The sequence below is a fragment of the Vanellus vanellus genome (assembly GCF_965231255.1).
Source record: "Vanellus vanellus genome assembly, chromosome: 18".
Lineage (NCBI taxonomy): Eukaryota > Metazoa > Chordata > Aves > Charadriiformes > Charadriidae > Vanellus > Vanellus vanellus.
In genome coordinates, this window is record NC_138923.1 from 11,622,640 (window position 1) to 11,643,820 (window position 21,181).

The following is a 21,181-nucleotide window of genomic DNA, read 5'->3' on the forward strand; positions in this document are numbered from 1 at the left end:
GCACATTTTGTGCAAGTATCAATTTAGTTTTTATGTCAATGAAAATAAAAATTATCCCATACATTCATGTATAAGCCAAGAGTTTCAAGTTGAAATGAAAACTCGGGTGAGAAGACAGTGGGACTTCCTGGCAAATAAGCAAACTACCACATAAAAACTTTCTGAAGAAAATAGTTTCACAGATATATGATGTGTTCCTGAAGCATAATCTAGAAGCAGTTATTTCGTGTACATACCAGAGGTAGGATTTCTCTCATATTAGGTTTCTGTTTATATGCAGGTTGGCACACAGAGCGCAAGTAATGCTATGACAAATCAGAGGGGGGAGGTAGGTCTGGTGCAGGAAAGGAGTTATAACTCAGCCAAATACCCTCCTAAAATGAGATCCCAACAGTGCTTTCTGAACAAGCAGAGAAACAAATACTGAGGTTTAATTTTCAAGGATACTTGGATCTAGGAGCAGCACATGCATACACCGCATCTGCTCCCAGAGCAGCACAGGCATGGCAGCAGCCACGCAGTCCTCCCCAGAGCCGGGCTCAGGCAGGCTCTGTACCCGTGCACTGAGCGGGAGGACACCACCTGGTCCCACGTGCCAGGTCCAAGGGCAGTAAGGTTCATAGTATACTGCCCACGGTGGCTGAGCTAACTACAAAAACTGGAGTGAAGAAAGGGGTTTGGCAAAGCAGGAGACCACATCGTCGGTTGGCACTGGCGCACAAAGGGCCTCTCTATCAGACATCTCCTGATGCTGCTGATCAAACAGAGGCAGTTTTCTTTGGGTGATGGTTACAGTATTAGCTCAGTAACAATCAACTACTCCTTTGCAGGAGCTAATACTTTCACATCCTTATCCTGTCACTGGATTATTTTTTCCAGCTGAGATTTAAATATCACCTATGATTAAGCTTTCATCTCTGATCAAAAAATAATTCTATGCGTTTCCACAATAAAGACACATACAAATGCTGCTTTGGGAAAAGATTAAAGGTGTAGAAACTTTTGCGTCTCTTGGACTTTTAAATAGGCATCGTGGTAACTGAACTCTCAGAACTGTGACCTCAGTACTTATAACAACACAGTCAAATCCAACACTCAGATTCACATTTATCTTATCCACTGAAGTGCTACCAGAAACAAAGTTCATTTTGAGGTCTTGTATGTATTGTACCCCATACTACATTTCTGAACCCTAAAGAGATCTGAATAGAATGATAAGACAAAAATACATATTCACAGCAGCGTGTTCTCGCCATTAAATATGGACGGGAAGTAGTATGGCTGAAACCAGTGTTGTGAAGCACAGAGAAGAACAGGCAAAGGGCCGTGAGGAGTAACTGATGGGGAGGCCCACCAGGAGATAAGTTATCTGCCCTTTACCAGAGCTTCATTTTTAATGTTGATGTTAATATTTGTCACCAGAATGGGATAAGCAGGTATATTCAAACTATATGAAGACCATATTTACTAGAAAAGCCACTGATTTGAAGTTAATTTGTTAATGCAGCAAAACACGTTGTTTCTAAAAGGTCAGTAGGGGAAGCCGTGTTGGAATATCAACTTAATTACCTGTGCTGTAAGGATGAACGGGTACAAAACAGCACATAGCTACATTGCTAAAAGCTGCTAAATTGCTATTCTTGGTATGTTCCTAAATGTATAAACGATATTTTTTTCTATGAAGGGGAGAAATGTCTAAATTAGCACTTTCTTACCAGTGGCTATTTACTAGCATACCTTCTTACTCTAGATATTTTCTTAATTGTCTTGTTCTAAATACTTCTGAAGCAACAAGACAGAAAGTTTGCAGAAAGCAAATTTTATGACTGCATATCTGGCACTGTTTTACTAATTATCAAACAAGCGATTTTAAGCTATGAGAGGAGGAAGAAAGATCTTACATTCCCTTTTACATTGTAAAAATTCTATTTTGAAATTATAGATCCCACATCTCATAACGTAGCTATTATATATTCAAGGAGCTTTCACAATATGACTATTTAGGTTTTTTAATACTAGAGAAAACATTACAAAAAGATCATTTTTGGTCTGCGACGTAACAGCTTCTAAGCAGAATATTATCTTAAAATAATTGTGGAAGTCTGTTGAGATTTTTTTTAAAGTGGTATTCAAAACAGAGCCTTTATGAGTAAACTAGAGGTGCTATTTCATATGCAGCAACAAGTGCAAGTAGAAAAAAATGCATAAAGGAAACACAAATAGATGAAAGCTGGTTTGTTAGTACATGTAGCAGGAAGTGTCTCTCTCTCTCACTCAGTAGTAAGAGGTGTTTCTAATAATTTCCAAAGCAAAGCTTTTCTACATGAATATCTTATTTCCTTAAGAAATTCAGGACTGGTTTAAAAACCGCTAGTATGTTCTAAAGACAATCCGACATGGGAGAGAGATGCACTGACCTGAATGTACCCATGCTCAAACACATCGTGCTGCAAAAGATCTGAAGTGCTGACTTTGGAAGAATATGCTGGACCTCAACTGAACACTCAATTTAAAAAAAAAAAAAAGGATAACAACACTGAAAAATGTATGGTACCTAAAAAGATTCAGTATAGAAAGCAGATGGAATCTTCGAGGCAGCTGTTTTATTATCCATCCAGCCCCCTGCACAGCGCGCACACTACTTTTTACATACTCCCATATGTACAGCTCACAAACCAGGATGACAAGAACAGTGTATGCTTTACAGCATATATTTTTAATTTACGCTCTGAAATACTTCAACAGAAGCCTGCTGGGTCCTGTGATAAAAATAATCTCCATGTTTTAGGGGATGCCTCATTCTTCGAGCCCTATTTGTAGATTGGAAAGGTAGAATGAATGTGGCAAAAATGTAGCAATGCTTACAGCTGTGCCAAGAATTTATGAAAGGGGCAGAGACTGCCACAATTAAACCCTCTGATTAGTTTAATGAGAAAACAAGGACTAATTCCTCACCCTTCTAGCCAAGAATCTTCCGTTACCTAACAGAGAAGTAGACAGTAAGAGAAAGAAATGAAAGGTAGGTGCCTATAAGCTCCTGTTTTCCCTAATAGTGAATAAGGATCTTTATTTCAGGCATCTGAGTCATATATGGTGTCGTGGAATACTGCCAAAGATGCACAGGTCCATCCCAAAGTCACTGAGAGGAAACTCATTCTTTCCTAAAGGGGAAGAAAAAGGTTTTCTCAGTCTACCTTTGCTTCCTCTCTCTCCTGGCTGAGACAAACTCCGTCCTTCCTAACCAACAGTAAAAAATACCTTTTTGTGGTGCATCTAGACATAGAGCACTGATAACTCATCCTCATTTGGCAGTGTTGATAATGTCCATCTACTAATCTCATACCATGCAAACAATCCCAGAATAGCTAACTTGAAAAAATATTAAATACTATAATGTACAACATGCCACAGTTTGCGTTAAATCTAGAACTTACATGGTACTAACCAGATGTAGAACTCTCCTAACCCCAAGAATGAAAGCAGGAGCATCATATCAGGATCATGTGTATCTTGTCAAGTTAAAAAGTTCCACTAGGATGAAGCAAATAGGCCTCTTAGCTACGTCTTATAATCTGCTTGTTATGGAAGAGTGCCAGGGACAGAAAATCCTAAACCACAGGTTACACTACTGTGGATTATTATAGTTTATAAACAATGCTATTCTAAAAACACATGGCGTAAACAATAAACCCCTTGGCTGTAGAACTGAATGGTATTTTATTTCTTTTGTCTGCAATTACAGAAAGAAGAATTTTGAGAACTAGATAGATACATTTTTCTATGTGTGCAGTAAGTGTTGAGCAGACAGACATATTCAGGCCATGCCCCAAGTACCATGTGTTCTTACGTGATGCTGATGGGAGGAATGTTATGTAGTAGTGGTTAACTTGTAATGGTATCTGTGGTTTAAAGACCTCTCAAGACCTCCGATTACTTTCTAGCTCCAGTGACAGGAAAGTTCATATACTACGCAAACAAGCAGTACAATCCCCCACAAAAGATGGTATCATTACAATTTGAGATTGTGACCACTTAGCTCTTCTATTTCACTTTTTATCTGCTGTGTAGTTGAAAATAAACCCTGACCTCCTCCCATCTATACGCACATTCAGTTCTTCTAAAACACTGTAAAAAACCCCTGACAGTATTAAACTGATGTTATTCAACACTTTGCAATTTGAAGACTCCTGACATTTTCCAAAGGAGATGACTGTCAACAGCATCTCATTTACCTGGCACAGTTCCCAGGTGCCTGCAGACCACGGTTTGAAAACCACTGTAAGTTACACTGTATGTAGTAGGTAACTCTTCCCACAGCAAACAGATGCCTACAGAACACAAAATATTTAATTCAATCTAGAGTCATTCTGGTTCAAAACATTTTGCTTCCTATTTTGTTTATATGTAGTGAGGCCTTAGATGACTCTAAGAATCACACTGCAGACAGCTAAATACATACGCCAGGAGCAGGCGAGCATTCTGGCAATCCAGTTTCTAACCGCTCTGTTCTGTTTCTGTTGTGCTTTGACACGAGTGTTCCTTGCTGAGCCTTCCCTTTTGCAATTTGCTTCAGCAATCAATGCCGTTTGGGTAAGGGGGTAATTTGCAACAATTCTCTACCTTAAATGCGTACACCATTATTTTGTTCTGAGAAGGTATCAGAGAAAAAACACAGACATTTCCACTTACAGAAATGTACATGAACAGGTATGTTCATGGTACTAAGGCAAGTCTAACACCCAGAAAATAGCATACCCTGTGGACTCTACATTGCATGATATGCCTTAATCTGAAAGCAGCATAACTTACATTCGTACAGAAGGAGAATAAAATCACAATAACTGTTATGTTACTGCATGATGAAAGGACCATAAAAGAAAACTCCCTTAACTCATTGAACCATGCCCTTCCTGGATTACTAGAAAAACAGCAAGGAGGGTTTTTTGGATTTGTTTGGGGTTTGTTTGTTTGTTTTTTCTCCCCAAAAGTATTCACAGAGATAAAACAGGGAAGGGTTTGAGGGAGAATCTCATTGAGATGATATTCAGATTTCCAAAGGATTTCTACCAAAATGAGGTATATTTTGTAGTGGCTTGTTTTCATTCTATCTGTTTCTCAACATACATGGATGGAGAGATATGTTGCAAAAAATCCCAGACCCCAGGAATATATTTATCCCCATGTGTTAAAGTCTATCCATCTACTATCTCAGCAGAGTTTAAAATCACAGCTAATAGGTTAACAACTGTTTTTCTTCTGCTTCAAATGAAGAATATCAGAAAGCTGGGGGAATATTCGGCTTCCCAATTTGTACTGACTGCTCACTGCTACCTGCAATGTCTGTTTGACAGGACTGACATTTTGTACCGCTGTGAGATGGGAAAACGTGTGACATTTTTATTCATGGTGGCGTACGCCCTTGTAATGATCAGCCCTGGTCGATGTGCTTACTGCAGCAGCCCCGAGCCCTCGGAGAACAAACAAGAACCGAAGGTGCCAGCAGTTCGGCTGCCTTATTAAACACCACCAGGATTCTAACGAAGAGCAACTGCTGGAAAATCTCACTGTCAAATCCTCAAGGACATTGTCAACATGGAACTAACTACATATATTTTTCATTTAAAATACTGGAAAATCCAGCAATGCAATATTAAATATAAACAAAAAAGCTGCACTATTTTGTGTGTGTTTTCTTTTTTAACTGGTCATTTTGTCAGCTTTACATTGGGCTTTCTGGGGGCCTGATACTCGCATTCAAATCAAGGAGATCACGTAGTCCACATGACTTAAAATGTTGGGAAATGAACATATACCTTATTATCTTTTAACAGCTATTCCTCTCTAGCAAGCAGAATATTTGTAAAGAAAAAAAAAGAGACGGTCTCACATTTAAGGGGTTCTATAAACAGCAATGACTATCTGCTTCGCTCAGCTTCATCATTCACCGAGGAAGCCTGCATAATTAGGGGGATACTCTCACACACACACACACACACACACACACACACACACACACGAAAGTACACGGCTGCTGTATCACTAGCATGGCACTCCGCAACTGTTTTACTCAGTATTAATCAGTACAGTTCTGAAGGGCAAATCCAAAAAATGCCTGGCCAAACAAGCAATCACATTGGGGTTAGCAGTTAAAAGAATCATATGTTTCACACACTCTCTCCCTTTAATCTTCTAGTTTAATCCAGGGGCCCAGAGGTCAATTCAGACAGTTCTGGCCTAACTGCACGTATCAACTTCATAAGTAATACATAAGAAGCTTCTGGATGCTGATCTACATTGATAGACTAAGCAAGTCATCCATCCATAAGACCCTCTGAGCTTTTCTCAGGTTGTCAATCTAGGTGATTTGGTTGGCCTTGCATGTACTGATGTATTTATTTTATATATATGTATTATTTATAAAGCGCAATTCTTCCACATGCCAGCAGTGATGGACCAAGATACTCTTTACAAGATATTTATGGGTTCCTCAACATAACAGGACTAACAAGGACATTCTACAGACATGTTACAGCTGCTATTGCTTGTCACAGAGCCCTAGGAGGTCGGCTCAAGCACAGTATTTTCTCCATATATCCAAGCGTTATGGCATCTGACTTGCATGTACCCAGGGCAGTAAATTTATTCTGAACATCCCTGTTTAAGAAGCATTTGAAATGCCAAGACAGTTGGAAAACACTAAAAGCCATAGCCTGGAATGTGGTTTTTTTGTGGATGAACACATCTGCTGGATGCAGGACTGCAGCCACATAATCTTACTGCAAAGCATGAACTCCTACATAGCACGAGCTATGTACATACATTCTACATTGCTGTAGTAACTGAAGACGACATTGCCGTCTCGTTGCTCATTAGAAAATACTGGCAAGCAAGTGCATGAGAGGCAGTAACCTTTGGGTATGCTCTGCAGGTGGTGTACATCTTCCTAAAGAGAGCGCCAGGTCTCGCTTGTCAAATATTTACACGCATGACAAGAGTGCAAGCCTTTTAGTTAGCTAACTCCCATCCCGTGGATTGCCATTTCTGTAAATCTTGCATACCACAAAGCAGAATTTCAATCAAATGAATTATTTTCTTGTCCATTGATACTGGTTTTACTCCCTTGACTAAGAACACTGTCCCCTAAGAACCGGATGGGACATTTGAGTAGTCTCCAGCAGCCATTAGATGGACAAGTGCTTCTGGGCCAATACATTTGCCTTTCTTGCAAGCGGACTTTTACTGAGCAACAGTGAATTCCTTTCTGAAAGGAACAGACAAAGAAAGGAGAAATGAGGGTAGAAAATATGCTTTTTGAAGGCAAAATAACTTTAAAGAACTATGCTTATACTTCTGCTACATCCACAAAAAAAATCAAATGGAGAGAGGGAGGAAACGCCATGTGGCTGAGCAGAAAGGAACAGGGAGACCATACCGCTCATCAGTGGGGAAGAGCAGAATGGAAGCTCATTTTCTTAATGAAGGTATCTCTCTAATGTCTGCTTGAGACTACTCAAACGTCCCTTTGCAACCAGAGCATGCAGTTGCAAGAATATTGGAAAATGAACTTGTTTTCCCCTTTCCCCTTTGGTTTCTACCTCAGTGCCACACAGTGCCTGCTGTGATCCAGGGGAATCTGCTATTGTTGCAAAGCACCTGGGTGTGAAGGGAGTCACAGGGTCTGGCAGAGGAGCCTTCCTCCCTTCCCTACTTTGTCTCTTTTACCCTGGAGATAATCCCTCCCTCTGCTGCCTCTGGCCTCAGCGATCCAGTTTTGCATTTCTGGAATGTAGCTGACTGGGTTTCTCCCCATCTTCCCCCGACCTCTTAATGCCGTTTAATCTCCTTGAAGAAGAAACCTGCCTTACAAAGCAGAGTTGTTTGTTCCGTATGTCTAAGTGCAGATCATGAATGGGAAAAATGGACATATTCATTTACAGCAAATAATCAAAACAGCAAATAAGCTGACAATTTCCATTTTATGGCCTGCAAAAGTTTAACAGCACTAAGAATCAGCTGGGAAGGGAACTTGGACAAGTCTTTTCACAGTCAGCTACGCTGCTTTAACATATTTTCAATTTGTTTCATAGTTATTTACATTAGCCCCCTGAATACTAATTCTCTCTAGTTTGCAGCCAGAATGGAACATGGTTGAATCTCTCAAGTAAAGACATACAAAAGACTCTTTTGTATTTTATTAAGGTTTATCTTTAGGTACGTAAATGGAATAAAATATTCTATTTGCTGGTAAATAAAATAAGCCACAGAAACATAAACACAACTGAGCTGACAAAAGACATTCTAATTATAACAGAAACAGAGAGCTGAGCAGAACTGCCACTATAACTTGCTTCTGATGAAATGATACCCTTTCCCAACAAATGATGTTTCTGGCAGCTTATCGTTTGCTGTTTTAATTGTACTAGACCAGTTGTGCTACTGACTGTATAAAAGCTCCAGAAAAAGAACCTTCCTAAGTATAAATTTGTTTCTAAAGAATCTAGGTTTACCCTGTCTTCTACCACCTCTCAAAGACAGATGGGAAGACTGGGTACCAGCAATGATCCTGTATGAAGCAGCAGGCTCTTGTGGAAGCAGTCAGTGCGATGTTTCAGAGGAACAGCATGAAGGCTTGATTGGGGTGGGAAGCAGTGTGGATAGAAGCAGAAGCTTCATTAGGGAAAAGATGTGTTAAAACCAGGTATATATTTGGAAAACAAAGTGCTCCCTTTACTCCCCAAGAAGAGGGCTGGAACTCTGCCACATGTAAAGTGCTGTTTGCCTGTGTGATACCCACAACCTCAGCCTGTACAATGGCACAGGTTCCCATAGAGGTGTACGAACACACCCCAGCACACACAACTGCAGTAGTTACAGGGACCTGGCAACATGTCCACTCATCTAAGCGAAGTCTCAAAAACCTAAAAATCATACAGCATTTCTTCTCCTGCTGTGGTACACTGACACTGCAGGTGTTTATCATAGCCACAGCCGGTGTACTAGTGGCCTAATAGTTAAGCACTGATGTCTGGCGGGGAAAGGCTTCTAAAATATCAGATTCAGATATTAATCTACCTTTCTCCCTTAACAAAATCATCAATTTATATATTATAAAGGTTTTTTTGTTTTGTTTTGGTTTTTTTTCTTTTGCTTTAGATAATGCAAAAATAAATACACGTAAGAGAACTGAGAAACCCTGCTGCTCATTAAAGACTCAGCAAGATATTTTGGAGAGCTGCTTGCATTACTTGAAACAATCACCATTATTAAGGAGATGCCTGCGTTTCCCAGACTCTTTGCTTTTTGGCTATAATATACATAACATGCATAAATATCACTTATGCAAATACTTGAATAAGATGTTTGAGACTTCGGTCTCCAAAAACTAAAAAAGTCAAAACCCCCAAAATACCGCATCAGGATAGCTCAGTCTTGCAAGAAGAAAAGGCAAATGCTTTGTTCTTTCTTTTCCTTTTTTTTTGTGGCATAAAGGCAACTTATAAATTGTCATATTTGTTTAGGGTATAGAGATATTAAGAACTCCTCATACAAAATACTTCTGAAATCAGACAAAATTGAACTGCAATACAGATCAATCAGTTAATGAAAACCACAAAACAGAAGAGATCTAAGGCTGCTAAACATTAAGCTCTGTGCAGCATCCTTATCACTGTAGCTCGCCACCAACTACCATTTGGTAATGAAAGCTGAAATTTCTAGCAGAAATACACAACTCAGGCACCACTAATGCAAACTCAGAATCTGAAAAACACTACCAATGCATTTGCGTTCAGACAGTCATTCTTCCTTATTTTGAACATAAAATGATAAGACTTATGAACAGTCAAGAGAAATAAAATTTCTGCAGCTGATAGATGAAAATGGACATTATTTAAAAAAAAACCAAAAAACAAACAAACCCAAAAGCAAGAACCAAACAACACCCTTCACCCCACCCCCCCGAAAAACAACCCAAACCAAACAAGTCCAATATCACAACAGACCTCAATGTTTCAAGCTGTGGGTCCTGCCAAAGTAGCCCCTAATAGACGCTTCTTAGACCAGGCATGTGTTCCAAATAGTCGCAGTGACACAGTATAGTGCTTATTGTACAAATAGCTAAAAGGTGCAAAGGTAAACATGTGCATTGTAGCTAAAAAGTGGGAGTGTATGCACAGAAGCAAAAGCTACAAACACCCGCGTCCCACATCACCTGTATTAGCTGTCCCCGGTCAATGGTTAGTGGACTGCCGGCACTCGCCCTGCCTGCCCCATGGGAGGGATCCCAAGGACAGCTATGGCAGTGGATGCATATGCAGCATGTGTTCCGATGTTCAAGTAAGTTTTGGTCAGGTTTTAAGACAAAAATCAAGAAGAAAGCAAGCAATAATAAGACATTCACAAAGGATGTTCTCTGCAGCATTCCATCTTCTACTATAATTAACCTTACTTTTTCCCAAAACAGAGAGTACTATTCAGTACTACATACTATTCATTTGAATCATTTTCTTGGCTTGAAAATTGTTCCCTCTTCTCCCCACTCATTAAACCTCGGTTGCCTGTATTGCTCTTGCTACTTGTTGAGTGCAGCTGTATTGTCTCAGAGTCCAGGATGACAGGTCCTTATATTTGGTCGATCTGAGGGTCAATATTAAAGGTACACCCTGAGTAAACCAAAAAAGCACGCCAAGTTAAACCGGACAAAAAGCTGTGGTCATACCCCCCTTCCACTTTGGTCTCCTCATGTAGTCTTACTAAGAACACTTCGTTTAAAGCTTTGCTGCATTGCCCTAGGCTCTCTGGCTAAAATCCTCCTTTTCATGATCAAGGAGAGCTTTCCTACAATGTCTTAGTATTACAAAAACCACTGTTAAAACAATTCCATAATAAACAACCCTCTCAAACAATACCTGATAACCCGTCCCCAAGATGAGCTACAACATTACAGAATCTCGTACAGTTAGATAATTACTGCTAAATTTTTGAGAACAATCAGCTGAGGTGCTACACATGCAAAGACATTTCAGGATATTTTAGTGATATTTTTTGTAGCCTAACAACTGCGGATACACAACTGTATTTGGAAAAGCTAGAAAGTACCTCACTATAGGGTGAGAGATAATGAGTTAAAATTAAAGGTTGCTGCTGGCTTGCTAGCCCATCCCCCTTTAGCTAATCTGTCATGTAATGAAGAGAAGCACCTAGCATAGGACAGCTAGCTGCCGGCTCACTTACAGTGAGCTGATTAAGAATGTTCAACCAACAGCAGACTGCAGACCTTTCCAACGAAAATAAATAGACTGTATGCAAATGTGTTTGTCACTTTGACAGCATGTCTCAATTAAAGCATCTCGCTGCTGTTGGTAGGCTCGCTCACTGCAGTGGTATGGACGAGGCTTACTGCATTACTGATACACAGGGCTTGACCCTAATCCACATGCATGCATTTTAAAAAAGTCTGCCTTTGCCATATACACTAGCATAATACTAGCAGACATAGAAAGCAAGTGACAATGAGAAAAAAGCCTCTTTCATCCTCTTCAGTTTATAAGAACTGTGAATGCACAAACAGCCCTTATTTCAGAGTTCTTGTGGCTTTTTAATTGTTCCCACCTACTGTATTCTAGACAGAGTTAAAAGTGACACTAAAATCTCTCCCTTTAATCACTAGTTAGAAGCCATCTCCCATTTAAACAGTAAATGTTGCTGCTTTTTGCCTCCCCAAAGCCTTAATTTATATTTCATAAACCTGAACATCTTTTCCTTTTGAATGAAAGTATGATTTAATTTTCATTTTGGCATTGGGCTATCAGGAAAAAAGGACCTGTGACAGGACAAAGGCTATAAGTGACATAGCCCTACAACTGCTAAGTTAGATCATTTTTTGGAAACTGACATTTGTAATGTAATGACAGTAATAAGCATTTAGCAAGCGAGCCTTTCACCACAGCCAGTGGTTCAGTAAAGCTGATGTGTGTTTCTTTTGACACACAGAAAGCGATCATTAAAAAATTTGAAAGTGACCGTTAAAAAAAACTCATGAATTCAAATTTGCACTTTCCACTCAATTATATGTTTCATTAATCTATCAAAATGTTTGAACCATCCTTCCTTCATAAAAATCTAAAGAAAAAAATGGAAGTAGATTATAATATTATCTGGATTTCTGACCGCTTTAAATGAAATGCAACGTTTTCCTGCTAGAGCTAGATGGCTACATTTCTCCAGTAGTCCCAATTCCTCTCAACGCTATTGGCACAGAAAGTAAGTAAAAAATAAATTGCTACTGCAAATACTTAATTGGAAGAGAATCTGTTTTAAAAAGAAGTCTTACATTTAGCACAGTGGTGAAAGTTCAGAAAAAAACCAAATCTAATTCTAAAATGATACAGACAGCATTGCTCTGAGCAATGGTTATATCTTGTGTAGCCCTACCTAATACCTCAACAGTCAATGCAGCTACAGCGACTAGTTTCTCTCAACAGATACTTCTCCGAAAATCTGGTTTGCTTCACATTTTATAATTCCCACTTATTTTACCATTGTTTTAAAATTACACTGTTTCCTTAGAAGAAACCAGATATTCACTCCTGTTTTCCGATCACAATACTGTAATAAATAGATACAGAGAAAGAAGAGAGAACTGTGAACACAAATGTTATTTTTTGAGTCAGGCTACACTTAATAGGGGAACACTGGCAAACTGTTAGTAAATACTGTATGTTTTTCCATGACAAATCACAGCAACTACAACATTTTCTAAATAATTAGCTCTTAAAAAAAAAAAAAAAAATCACACAACCAAACTCACTCTTTTGCAGACATATCAAAAGAAACATTATAAGTGTAACTAATGCGTATAGCTCAGTTGTCAATACTGAAATACAGAGCACACTAATAAGCTATTAATTGATTTTTCCATCTTAGTTCATCGCATTTAATTTTCAGAGAATGTTACAATGCTTTAATAGTTGGATGTTCCACATTGACACTAATGATCTGGCTGGATAACAGAGGGCATTTTAAATTATATATTCTCAGTTTTGAGGGCTATAGCACTTTGCGTACTAAAAGAACAGCAAAATAGTTTATAAAAATTACTATAATAATTATGCTTCTCCCCCATTCACTTAGAATTTATTTTCCTCAAAATCATCATATGAATAAAAGGAATCAGTAAACCCAGAAAAATCAGGTCTCTGGAATCCCATTTAAATAGATACAACAGAATTAAACCTATAGTATTTTTTTCACTTACAAAAAATAATGAAACAATTGGCATATTCGTTATTGTGACTTTTCTCTGAACTGTTTTTGCTGAGTCACACAATTTAAAGAAACGTAACACTAAGACATACCTGACCAAAATGTACTGTGATTGGCCTTCTGTCTTCTCTTAATTTAGGGTCCTTCTTCTCAACCAAGGGCGAAGGCGCTGGCCTTGGCAGAGACTCCTCCGGCGCTGCAGAACACCCATTCTCAGCAATGTCCTGTATGGTAGGAAAAGGTGAATAGCATGGCCAGGAATGTTCTTGATTCAGGGTAAGGGGCACAAAGGAGACACCAGAGGATAATGCTGACTAACAATTTTGATGTTAGGGGAAAAAACCAAAGTGCAGAAAAGAAAACATCATTAGAATAAAACATTTCATTGTACTTTGTCAATCAGACCCTGTACACAACCACTCTCTCGTCCTAATACCAATGTTGCACGCAAACTGACATTCAATAAAATGGCTGACTTAAACATGCAAAAGCCAGGAAATAGATAGGGAGAAAAAAACCACATAGCTCAAAATTTCTATTCGAGGAACAAATCCAACAGAAACCTAGGAACAGGGCTATTCTGCTTTTGCAAACCTAAATGAAAACAGTAATTCTATTTTTGTAATTCACAGAATTATCTGTAGCAGAAAAATTACTTGTGGAAGTGGCAAGGAGAGATGAAACTCACAGCTTAGTTAGCTTTGCATTTTATCTTTGAGACTGCGTATACTGAATATGCCTTCAGGAGATTGTATAAAACAAACTGCTGCCTAGCAGGATGCTTTTTTGTTGTGCTTTGCTTTTGCTTTTGCCATTAGTCCCCATCTTCAGAAGTAAAGTGACCCATCAACCTAGGTTGGAAGACTTGGCAAGTGTATGTATGGTATATGTAACATAGGTTTTGAAAAAGACAAAGGCGTGCAGACATAAGGAATCAGACAAGGAGAAAAGAGTTTGAAAGTCAGTTGAGAAATAGTCTGTAACGCAGTGGGCCCCAAACCTTACATCTCTTTGCAACAATGTCAAGGAAATAATGCTTGGTAAATATAGAGAGAAACCTGCACACGCTGTAGCTCGGCAAGACTGACCTGAGGTTGGCTGCTGACATAGACATTGCTTTGATTCACTGACCTTTGACATGCCCCCTCAAGTTTCCGTCTTGCTAAGGTACAATAATGAGACATGTAAGCCGATGGCCAATTAGAAATGGTTCTTTTGGACACAGACTGACCTAATGTGTTTAGGTCAAATGAAACAAAAAGCTGGATGGACTTTCTAAGGTGCTTTGTCTGCTCCACAGAGAAGCTGAGAGACCTTTTTAGATCCAGCTGGTAGAGCAGTGGTTCACCAATATGGGCATAAGGATCGTGGGGAAATTAACAACTTGTTAAGGTCAAACTAGAGAGAAAAACTTTTTCCTCCCCCCGCCCTCCAGCTGCACAATGCTACCTTGTCTTTAAAAAAATTCAACAAAGTATGCTGAATTAATTAACAAAGAGACCCAAAACAACTCAATGACAAGAAATGCAAGCTTCTGTCAAACTCATACTTCAGCTCCAAAACAGCAACAAGCTACCATGGGATCTGGTCAGATCTGGAATCACATAACATATGGCAGTGACGTATACTGTTCTGAAATCACAGAATAGTTAGAGTTGGAAGTGGCTTTGAAAATCATCTCGTTCCAACCCCCTGCCCTGGGCAGGGACACCTCCCCCCAGCCCAGGTTGCTCCGAGCCCCGTCCAACCCGGCCTTGAACACCTCCGGGGATGGGGCAGCTGCAGCTTCTCGGGGCACCCTGCGCCAGGGGCTCACCACCCTCACAGGCAAGAATTTCTTCCTGACATCTCATCTAAATCTGACCTCTTTTGGTTTAAAATCATTCCTCCCCATCCTACGGCTCCCCTCCCTGATCAAGAGTCCCTCCTCAGCCCTCCTGTAGCCCCTTTAGGCACTGGAAGGGGCTCTAAGGTCTCCCCAGAGCCTTCTCTTCTCCAGGCTGAACACCCCCAACTCTCTCTTCATAGGAGAGGTGCTCCAGCCCTCTGATAATCATAATGTGATGACATTAAATACAACCTTTATTTACATATTTCTGTACAAGTATAGCCATATTAAATATGCACCAAGCTTCAGACCTGTTATTTATATGCCGTAACGGTGCCCAGCACATCCAAAGCCACGAGACTGCACTGAACAGTGGATGTTCCCAGCACTGCAGAGCTTTCAGAGTTCCACCTCGAGCCGTGACTCCAACCAAGGCAACAGACAGTTGGGAATCAACGGAAAGCAAAGCGTCTTCCAATCTAGGCAAAGTGTCCAGGAAATGTAAAATGGACACAAAAGTTTGGACATCAGGGGAATGGGAGGAAATTAAAGATACAGCCACATCAAGCCATTAAGCAAAACCCCCTAAAGTTGTATAACGATCACCGCAAATCCTTGTAGCTTTTATTGCTGTAGATTTGATGTACTTCTCTGATGATATAATTGCATACAAAAAAGACGTTCCTAAAGCGTATTTCCACTGTTTGGTGTACAGACTTCCAAAAAAACCCTGCAGCACAATCCAGTCTTTTTTTTTTTTTTAATTACTTAATATATATGAGAATGAAATCATTTGATACCTCTGTTTTTTCAAAATCCCCAAAAGGCAGAGAAATCAACAACACAGCTTCAGTCATCAAAGCAAAATTTGCTTCACAGAAATTTGTTTTCTACTTTCAACGAAACCACATCTGAGCTAAATAAACAGAGAAACCTGATTTTAAACACCCCAAAATAAGGGCTCTAAGTAGCTTTAAAACAATTAAATGCCAAAGTGTTTGGCAATTCTATAATTTGAAAGTAGACATCGGTCTTTCAAAGCAGGCCATGACATACCTTCAGTCTACTAACAGACTCTGAATACAGTTATTGAGAAGTCAGTAGGGAGTATGAGACAGAGATAAAACCACAAACAGGAAAACAGGACTCTCCGACTGTGAACTTCAGCTTCCGAAAGGCATCAGGGCTCACAGAACATCTACGGACACAGGCAGTGCTGCACCTGGAGAACTACAGATGACCAAAGCACTGCAGTGGATCATAGTGCAGGCAGGCCTTAAAAAAGCAGTGCCATTTCCTGGCAGTCAAAGGAAAGCCAGGCAGACCTGCGCATCCCAATGGGGGGAGAGGATTTAGCAGCCAGAATGCCGTCTCAGATTTCCACACTGCGTTTGGGACCAGTGCTGGTACCTCCACCCGGAGCCGTGCTGTGCGAGTGTACCAGCCTGGCTGGCGCTCCCCAGCAGTTCTCCGTACCGTGGTGCATCACAGCGTGTAGGTATTTCCCAAGTCTGACTTTTCAGTTCCCACACATCCCCAAAAAAGCGATTTGCTATTAGCCAGCAAAGCATTCATAAAGTAGCTGAAGTCAGATATGTTATTCAGGATAACAACAGGAAACCTATCCCTCCCCCAAAAAAAAACAGAAAAAAAAAAGGAAGGTGATAAGTTACTCATTACTGGACGAATTCCTCAGAAATGTGAAAACCTAGCAATGTTTCAGTGACTTTTTAACTAAAAGAAGGTGTAATTTGAGGATATCATTAAAAAAGAAAACCACCTTTTGCCTGTGGAAAAAAGATACTTTATAGACCACTGGAAAAAGAGAACGACGATGATCTATCACACTCCATAATTATCTCCATATATAAACAGTGCTTCCCCTAACAACTGTCTGTTCAGGTGAAATCTTTACCACCTATTTATTTTAAAGTAGTAACTTCAGAGAATGAGTAAGATATATATTTACAGATACGTAAAGTTTACCCTGTAAACCGAATCAGGTTTTCTTCTGTTTAAATATGCATTAGTAGTTTTTCTAGGGACCTTTTGTAATGGACTACAAATACTGTCTATTAGAAGAGCAAAAAACACATTCCAGAATGTCTAGAAGGATCCTTCAGGTTATTTTATAAACCTCTAAATGAGCTGTTTCTACTGTACTGATAATAAAGCATTGACAACAGCCCATTGATAACAGCCATTAACTAGAGCCACACAGGGCTCTAGTAAGTAAAATAATGTTGAATACATTAACGCCAAGTGCCCAACCATTTATATAAATTGTCTTATCCAGAAGCTTCCAGTAAGTTACATTCTCCTTACTGAAAGTTGAGGATGGTACCATTCATATTCCTCCTTCTTCCTAATTCTATGTAGTTAGGCTTCAAACAAGCCAATAACAGAGTGACTTGACCACCATGGTCCATTTGTGAAACGGAAAAAGCAGCCTTTACAAAAAAAAAAAAAAAAAAAAAAAAAAAAGAAAAGAAAAGAAAAAAAAAGAAAGAAAAAGAAAAAAAAGTACTGTATCAGAGTATCAGATATAAAATAAAGCTACCATGCTGTATCTATTAACAATTATTTGCTATCACTCGTAAGAATCCTCTGAAAACTATTTCTGTTGCTTTGAAATACTGTACCACAAATGAACAAGGGATGGAAATAGAGCCCCATTCAATCTCTACTATCATATTAAAGAAGGACCTTACACACACCACAGTGACCTCTCAACAGGTCAATCCTGCATTTCCCATTTGCAATTCAAACCCAAGACTGGAGCAGACCAAGGGCAAAATGGGCTCTTGATTATATTTAAGAGGTCACCATTGCTATGCAGAGTTGTAGGAAGCAGACCTCTAGCTTTATTGCATTTTTAAATTCTATCTTGTACAGAAGCTGCTCATATTTGGCAGTGAAAACTGGAAAAGGGGTGTTTATATTTGACTTTTCCTTACCAGTGGCCTGCATACTTTTTGTATTCTTAATGAAAATAATATGTTAAAATGCAGTGGATACTAAGTTCAGTTTTAAAATAACCTTAGGTTATCCTTAGAAGATGAAAGAATAGTATCCCAAATGTGGCAAAAATTATTTAATGATGCCAGAACTTCAAACAGTTAACACTTGCACATTCTACTAAGTAAATACATGAAAAATACAATGTTGTCACTTGAAAATTGGTGAGGATGCACTAGCAGACTTGTCAACAGAGCAGCACAGACATTTAGATTAAAAATAATATGAGGGTGGTCAAAGTAATTTTTGCTATTTTTATCACTTTAAACAGAGCAATACCTCATTTTAGAATTATCTTCCATTCAAATGGGAGAAAAGGATGGGATAGAAAAGAACAGACTTCATGAAGAAAGGAGAGGTAGAGCAGTATGTGTTAACTACTCACAGAAATCTTTTAAGCTCTTGCGAAAGCGTATGTTAAACAATCATGTTTAACCACCTTACTTACAGAAATGCCACGTAATAAGGAAGACGAAACAAAATTAAGCCATTTATTTGTGTTATGTGTGTTTTTTTTTTAAAAAAAAGAATGCTGCTTGAAGGACTAGAAAGACAACAATAATAATAAAACAAAGCAATGAATGAATGGGACGTTTCTTAACCTTTTATACAAAAGTCACAGAATAGCATACAATTATATTAGCATTTAAAATAGAGGAAAACAATCTGGTCATTTTACACAGCTCCAACTGCTTCAGAAATGCACATAAGAAGGCCAAACATTTTATTATTCATGAAGGTTATATCCAGAAGTGAAACACATGGAATTACATAAAAAAATCCCGTGTACAAGGAAACTGCTTCAAGTTTCTAAGATTTTCATATTATACCTAAAGTGGCCACATATAAAGTAGTAAGTGTAATAAGATAAAATAGCATTAAAAGCACCTGAAGCAACTTTACCTTCCTCAAAAATCTGCTAGAGTATTTCAAGAGCTGGACACACAGTTAATTTTATCAGTTCACAACCTGCCCGCAGAATAATCCCTTTGTGTTAACACTTTGTTGACAAGTTCAGGTAGATTGCTGTTTGTGCCATAGGAATACATTTGCAGCACTGTCTTAAGATAATGGTTAAGAAATTTAGAGAAGACATTTACTGAGATAGCACAGATTAAAAAAAACCCAAACTATTATGCAACAAATTGAATAAAAATCTCTGATAGAACTTCAGTTCTATATCCTGACAGATATAAGACAGATTTGGAAAAAACCAAACAGCTTGAGCATTTTTTTCCCCGCAATAATTCAAATTTGAAATGAACAACAACTCTATTTTAATTCCTTTATGCCTAAACTTGGCAGTAGACACTCGTGAAACATATAAACCCTGGTCCTCGTGACTGACCCTGTACTATTTTCCCTGAGAGAGTACTGTAGAAATAACAACAATTTGCCATTTGCAAAAAGTTCACTGACATTACTGTAGGAAAGATCTCCCAGTTCACATCAAGTCCCGTTCCACAATGCCCCAGCACAAAGGACAGGAGAGGGACCGCTCCAGATAGAACACTCGATTTTCTGGCTTTTGTGGGTTTAAGTCAGAGCCTTAATGTATTTGAAGACAGGTTTTTTTGTCTGTGAATAACAGTGTGAAAAATCCGGGACAGCTGGTAATGCATTTTGAAGTGTGCTAACAACACTGTATCAAACAGCTTCCTATTGATCACATAATGCTTTTCGTGGCTAAGTATTTCATACATGGTGCTTATACATTTTGAATAAGAACTTCAGGTACCTTTTGCTTCAAGCGGTTTTTCACTTCTTTTATTCCCATTTTTGCATGATCTTTTGCCTGCATGAAAAATTAATTTAAGTTAAAATCCCCTTCTATTTCCAGCAGTGACAACGCTTGATTTCAGTTCAAGATTCACCTTCTCTAGTTACTAAAAATGGCAAGGAAAAAATTGTAACAGGATACTGAAAACATATTAAAACAGACAAAGCTAAAAAAACACAAAAATACCCGCCCACGCACACATTCATTGCAAAAAAATGTTTTCTCTGTTTTGATGCCATAGACATCTTTCATCTTTTTGCACTCCACAAGTATTTATCTTTGCTATATGTTAACAATCAACAGAAAGAGCAAGCCTGCAAACTTTCTCCTTGCAATACTCCAGATGCCAGCTCCACTTAGTAGAGCTAATCTCATTTTACTCATCTCTCTCAGGCTGGAGGAAGGCAGGAGAAAATAAAAGTTTGAGTAGTTATCTCAAGGCTTTTTGTAGCATTATTTCCTAAAACTGAGCTTAGAAGAAACCCTCGCTTGTTTCTATGTGGTTTTATCTTGCGCAGTGAAACTGGCAGCCACAAAGGACAACACAGTAACACACTAGCTGTTTGTTAACAGGACTGAAAACATTTTCATTTAAAGAATAACTCAGTCAGTTGGGCTCTAAATGAGCAGGTATAAGAAATCTCTAGGGAAAAATTAATTGACATTTAGAAAAGATGGAAACAATTTGGAAAATGAGAGGATTCCCTTATTTCGACGAAGCTGCAAGCAGGGAAACCTGAGGCAACAATGATTTCCAACAGAGTAATGATGAGATGGTAGAGCTGCTTAGTAAAGCGTACAGGCACTATTTCCCAGAAATAGTTCTATGTAATAAATAGAATTTATCATCTATACCTTCAAAAGAAATCACGAGTTCCCCTTCTCCTTTGCATTTCAATTATGTTTAAATTTCAAAATTACTTTTCCATTTAAGTTTGAAATTTAGATGAACGCGTATTTTAAGTAATTTTGTGAGTCCAATAAAAATGAATTTGTCTTGAGTTTCATTTGAAAGGTTAAAACAGAATTGTAATTAGACTCTTATCTCAGTAGTAAGCCAGTACTTGATACTTACAAACTTATAGACAGTCTTCATGGCAGGGTTAGCCTTGGTCTTTACTGTATTTAAAATGGCTCCACTTCCTTTCTATAATTATAGGAACAATAGAATAAATTTTATCAAAGCTCTTTAAAGCAAATGGCAATCTCAAATCCGCCATTCTTAACTTAAAATTACAAAGCATTAACTATGCTTATTAGCAGAGCTGAACATTAAACCGGTAAATTTAAAG

At 38.7% G+C, this 21,181-nt stretch overlaps 1 protein-coding gene across 2 annotated transcripts in view; it reads right to left on the bottom strand.

Annotated features, from left to right (window-relative positions):
- Positions 1–21,181, bottom strand: part of DENND1A (DENN domain containing 1A) — a 216,564-nt gene that overhangs the window by 26,163 nt on the left and 169,220 nt on the right. For both annotated transcript variants that reach the window (XM_082492687.1, XM_082492686.1), the window contains exons 17-19: positions 20,965–21,036; positions 19,848–19,904; positions 13,356–13,487 (exon numbers count right to left, since the gene is read on the bottom strand). In XM_082492687.1, the coding sequence (XP_082348813.1) occupies positions 13,356–13,487; positions 19,848–19,904; positions 20,965–21,036 (261 nt within the window). The remainder of the gene's footprint in view (positions 1–13,355; positions 13,488–19,847; positions 19,905–20,964; positions 21,037–21,181) is intronic.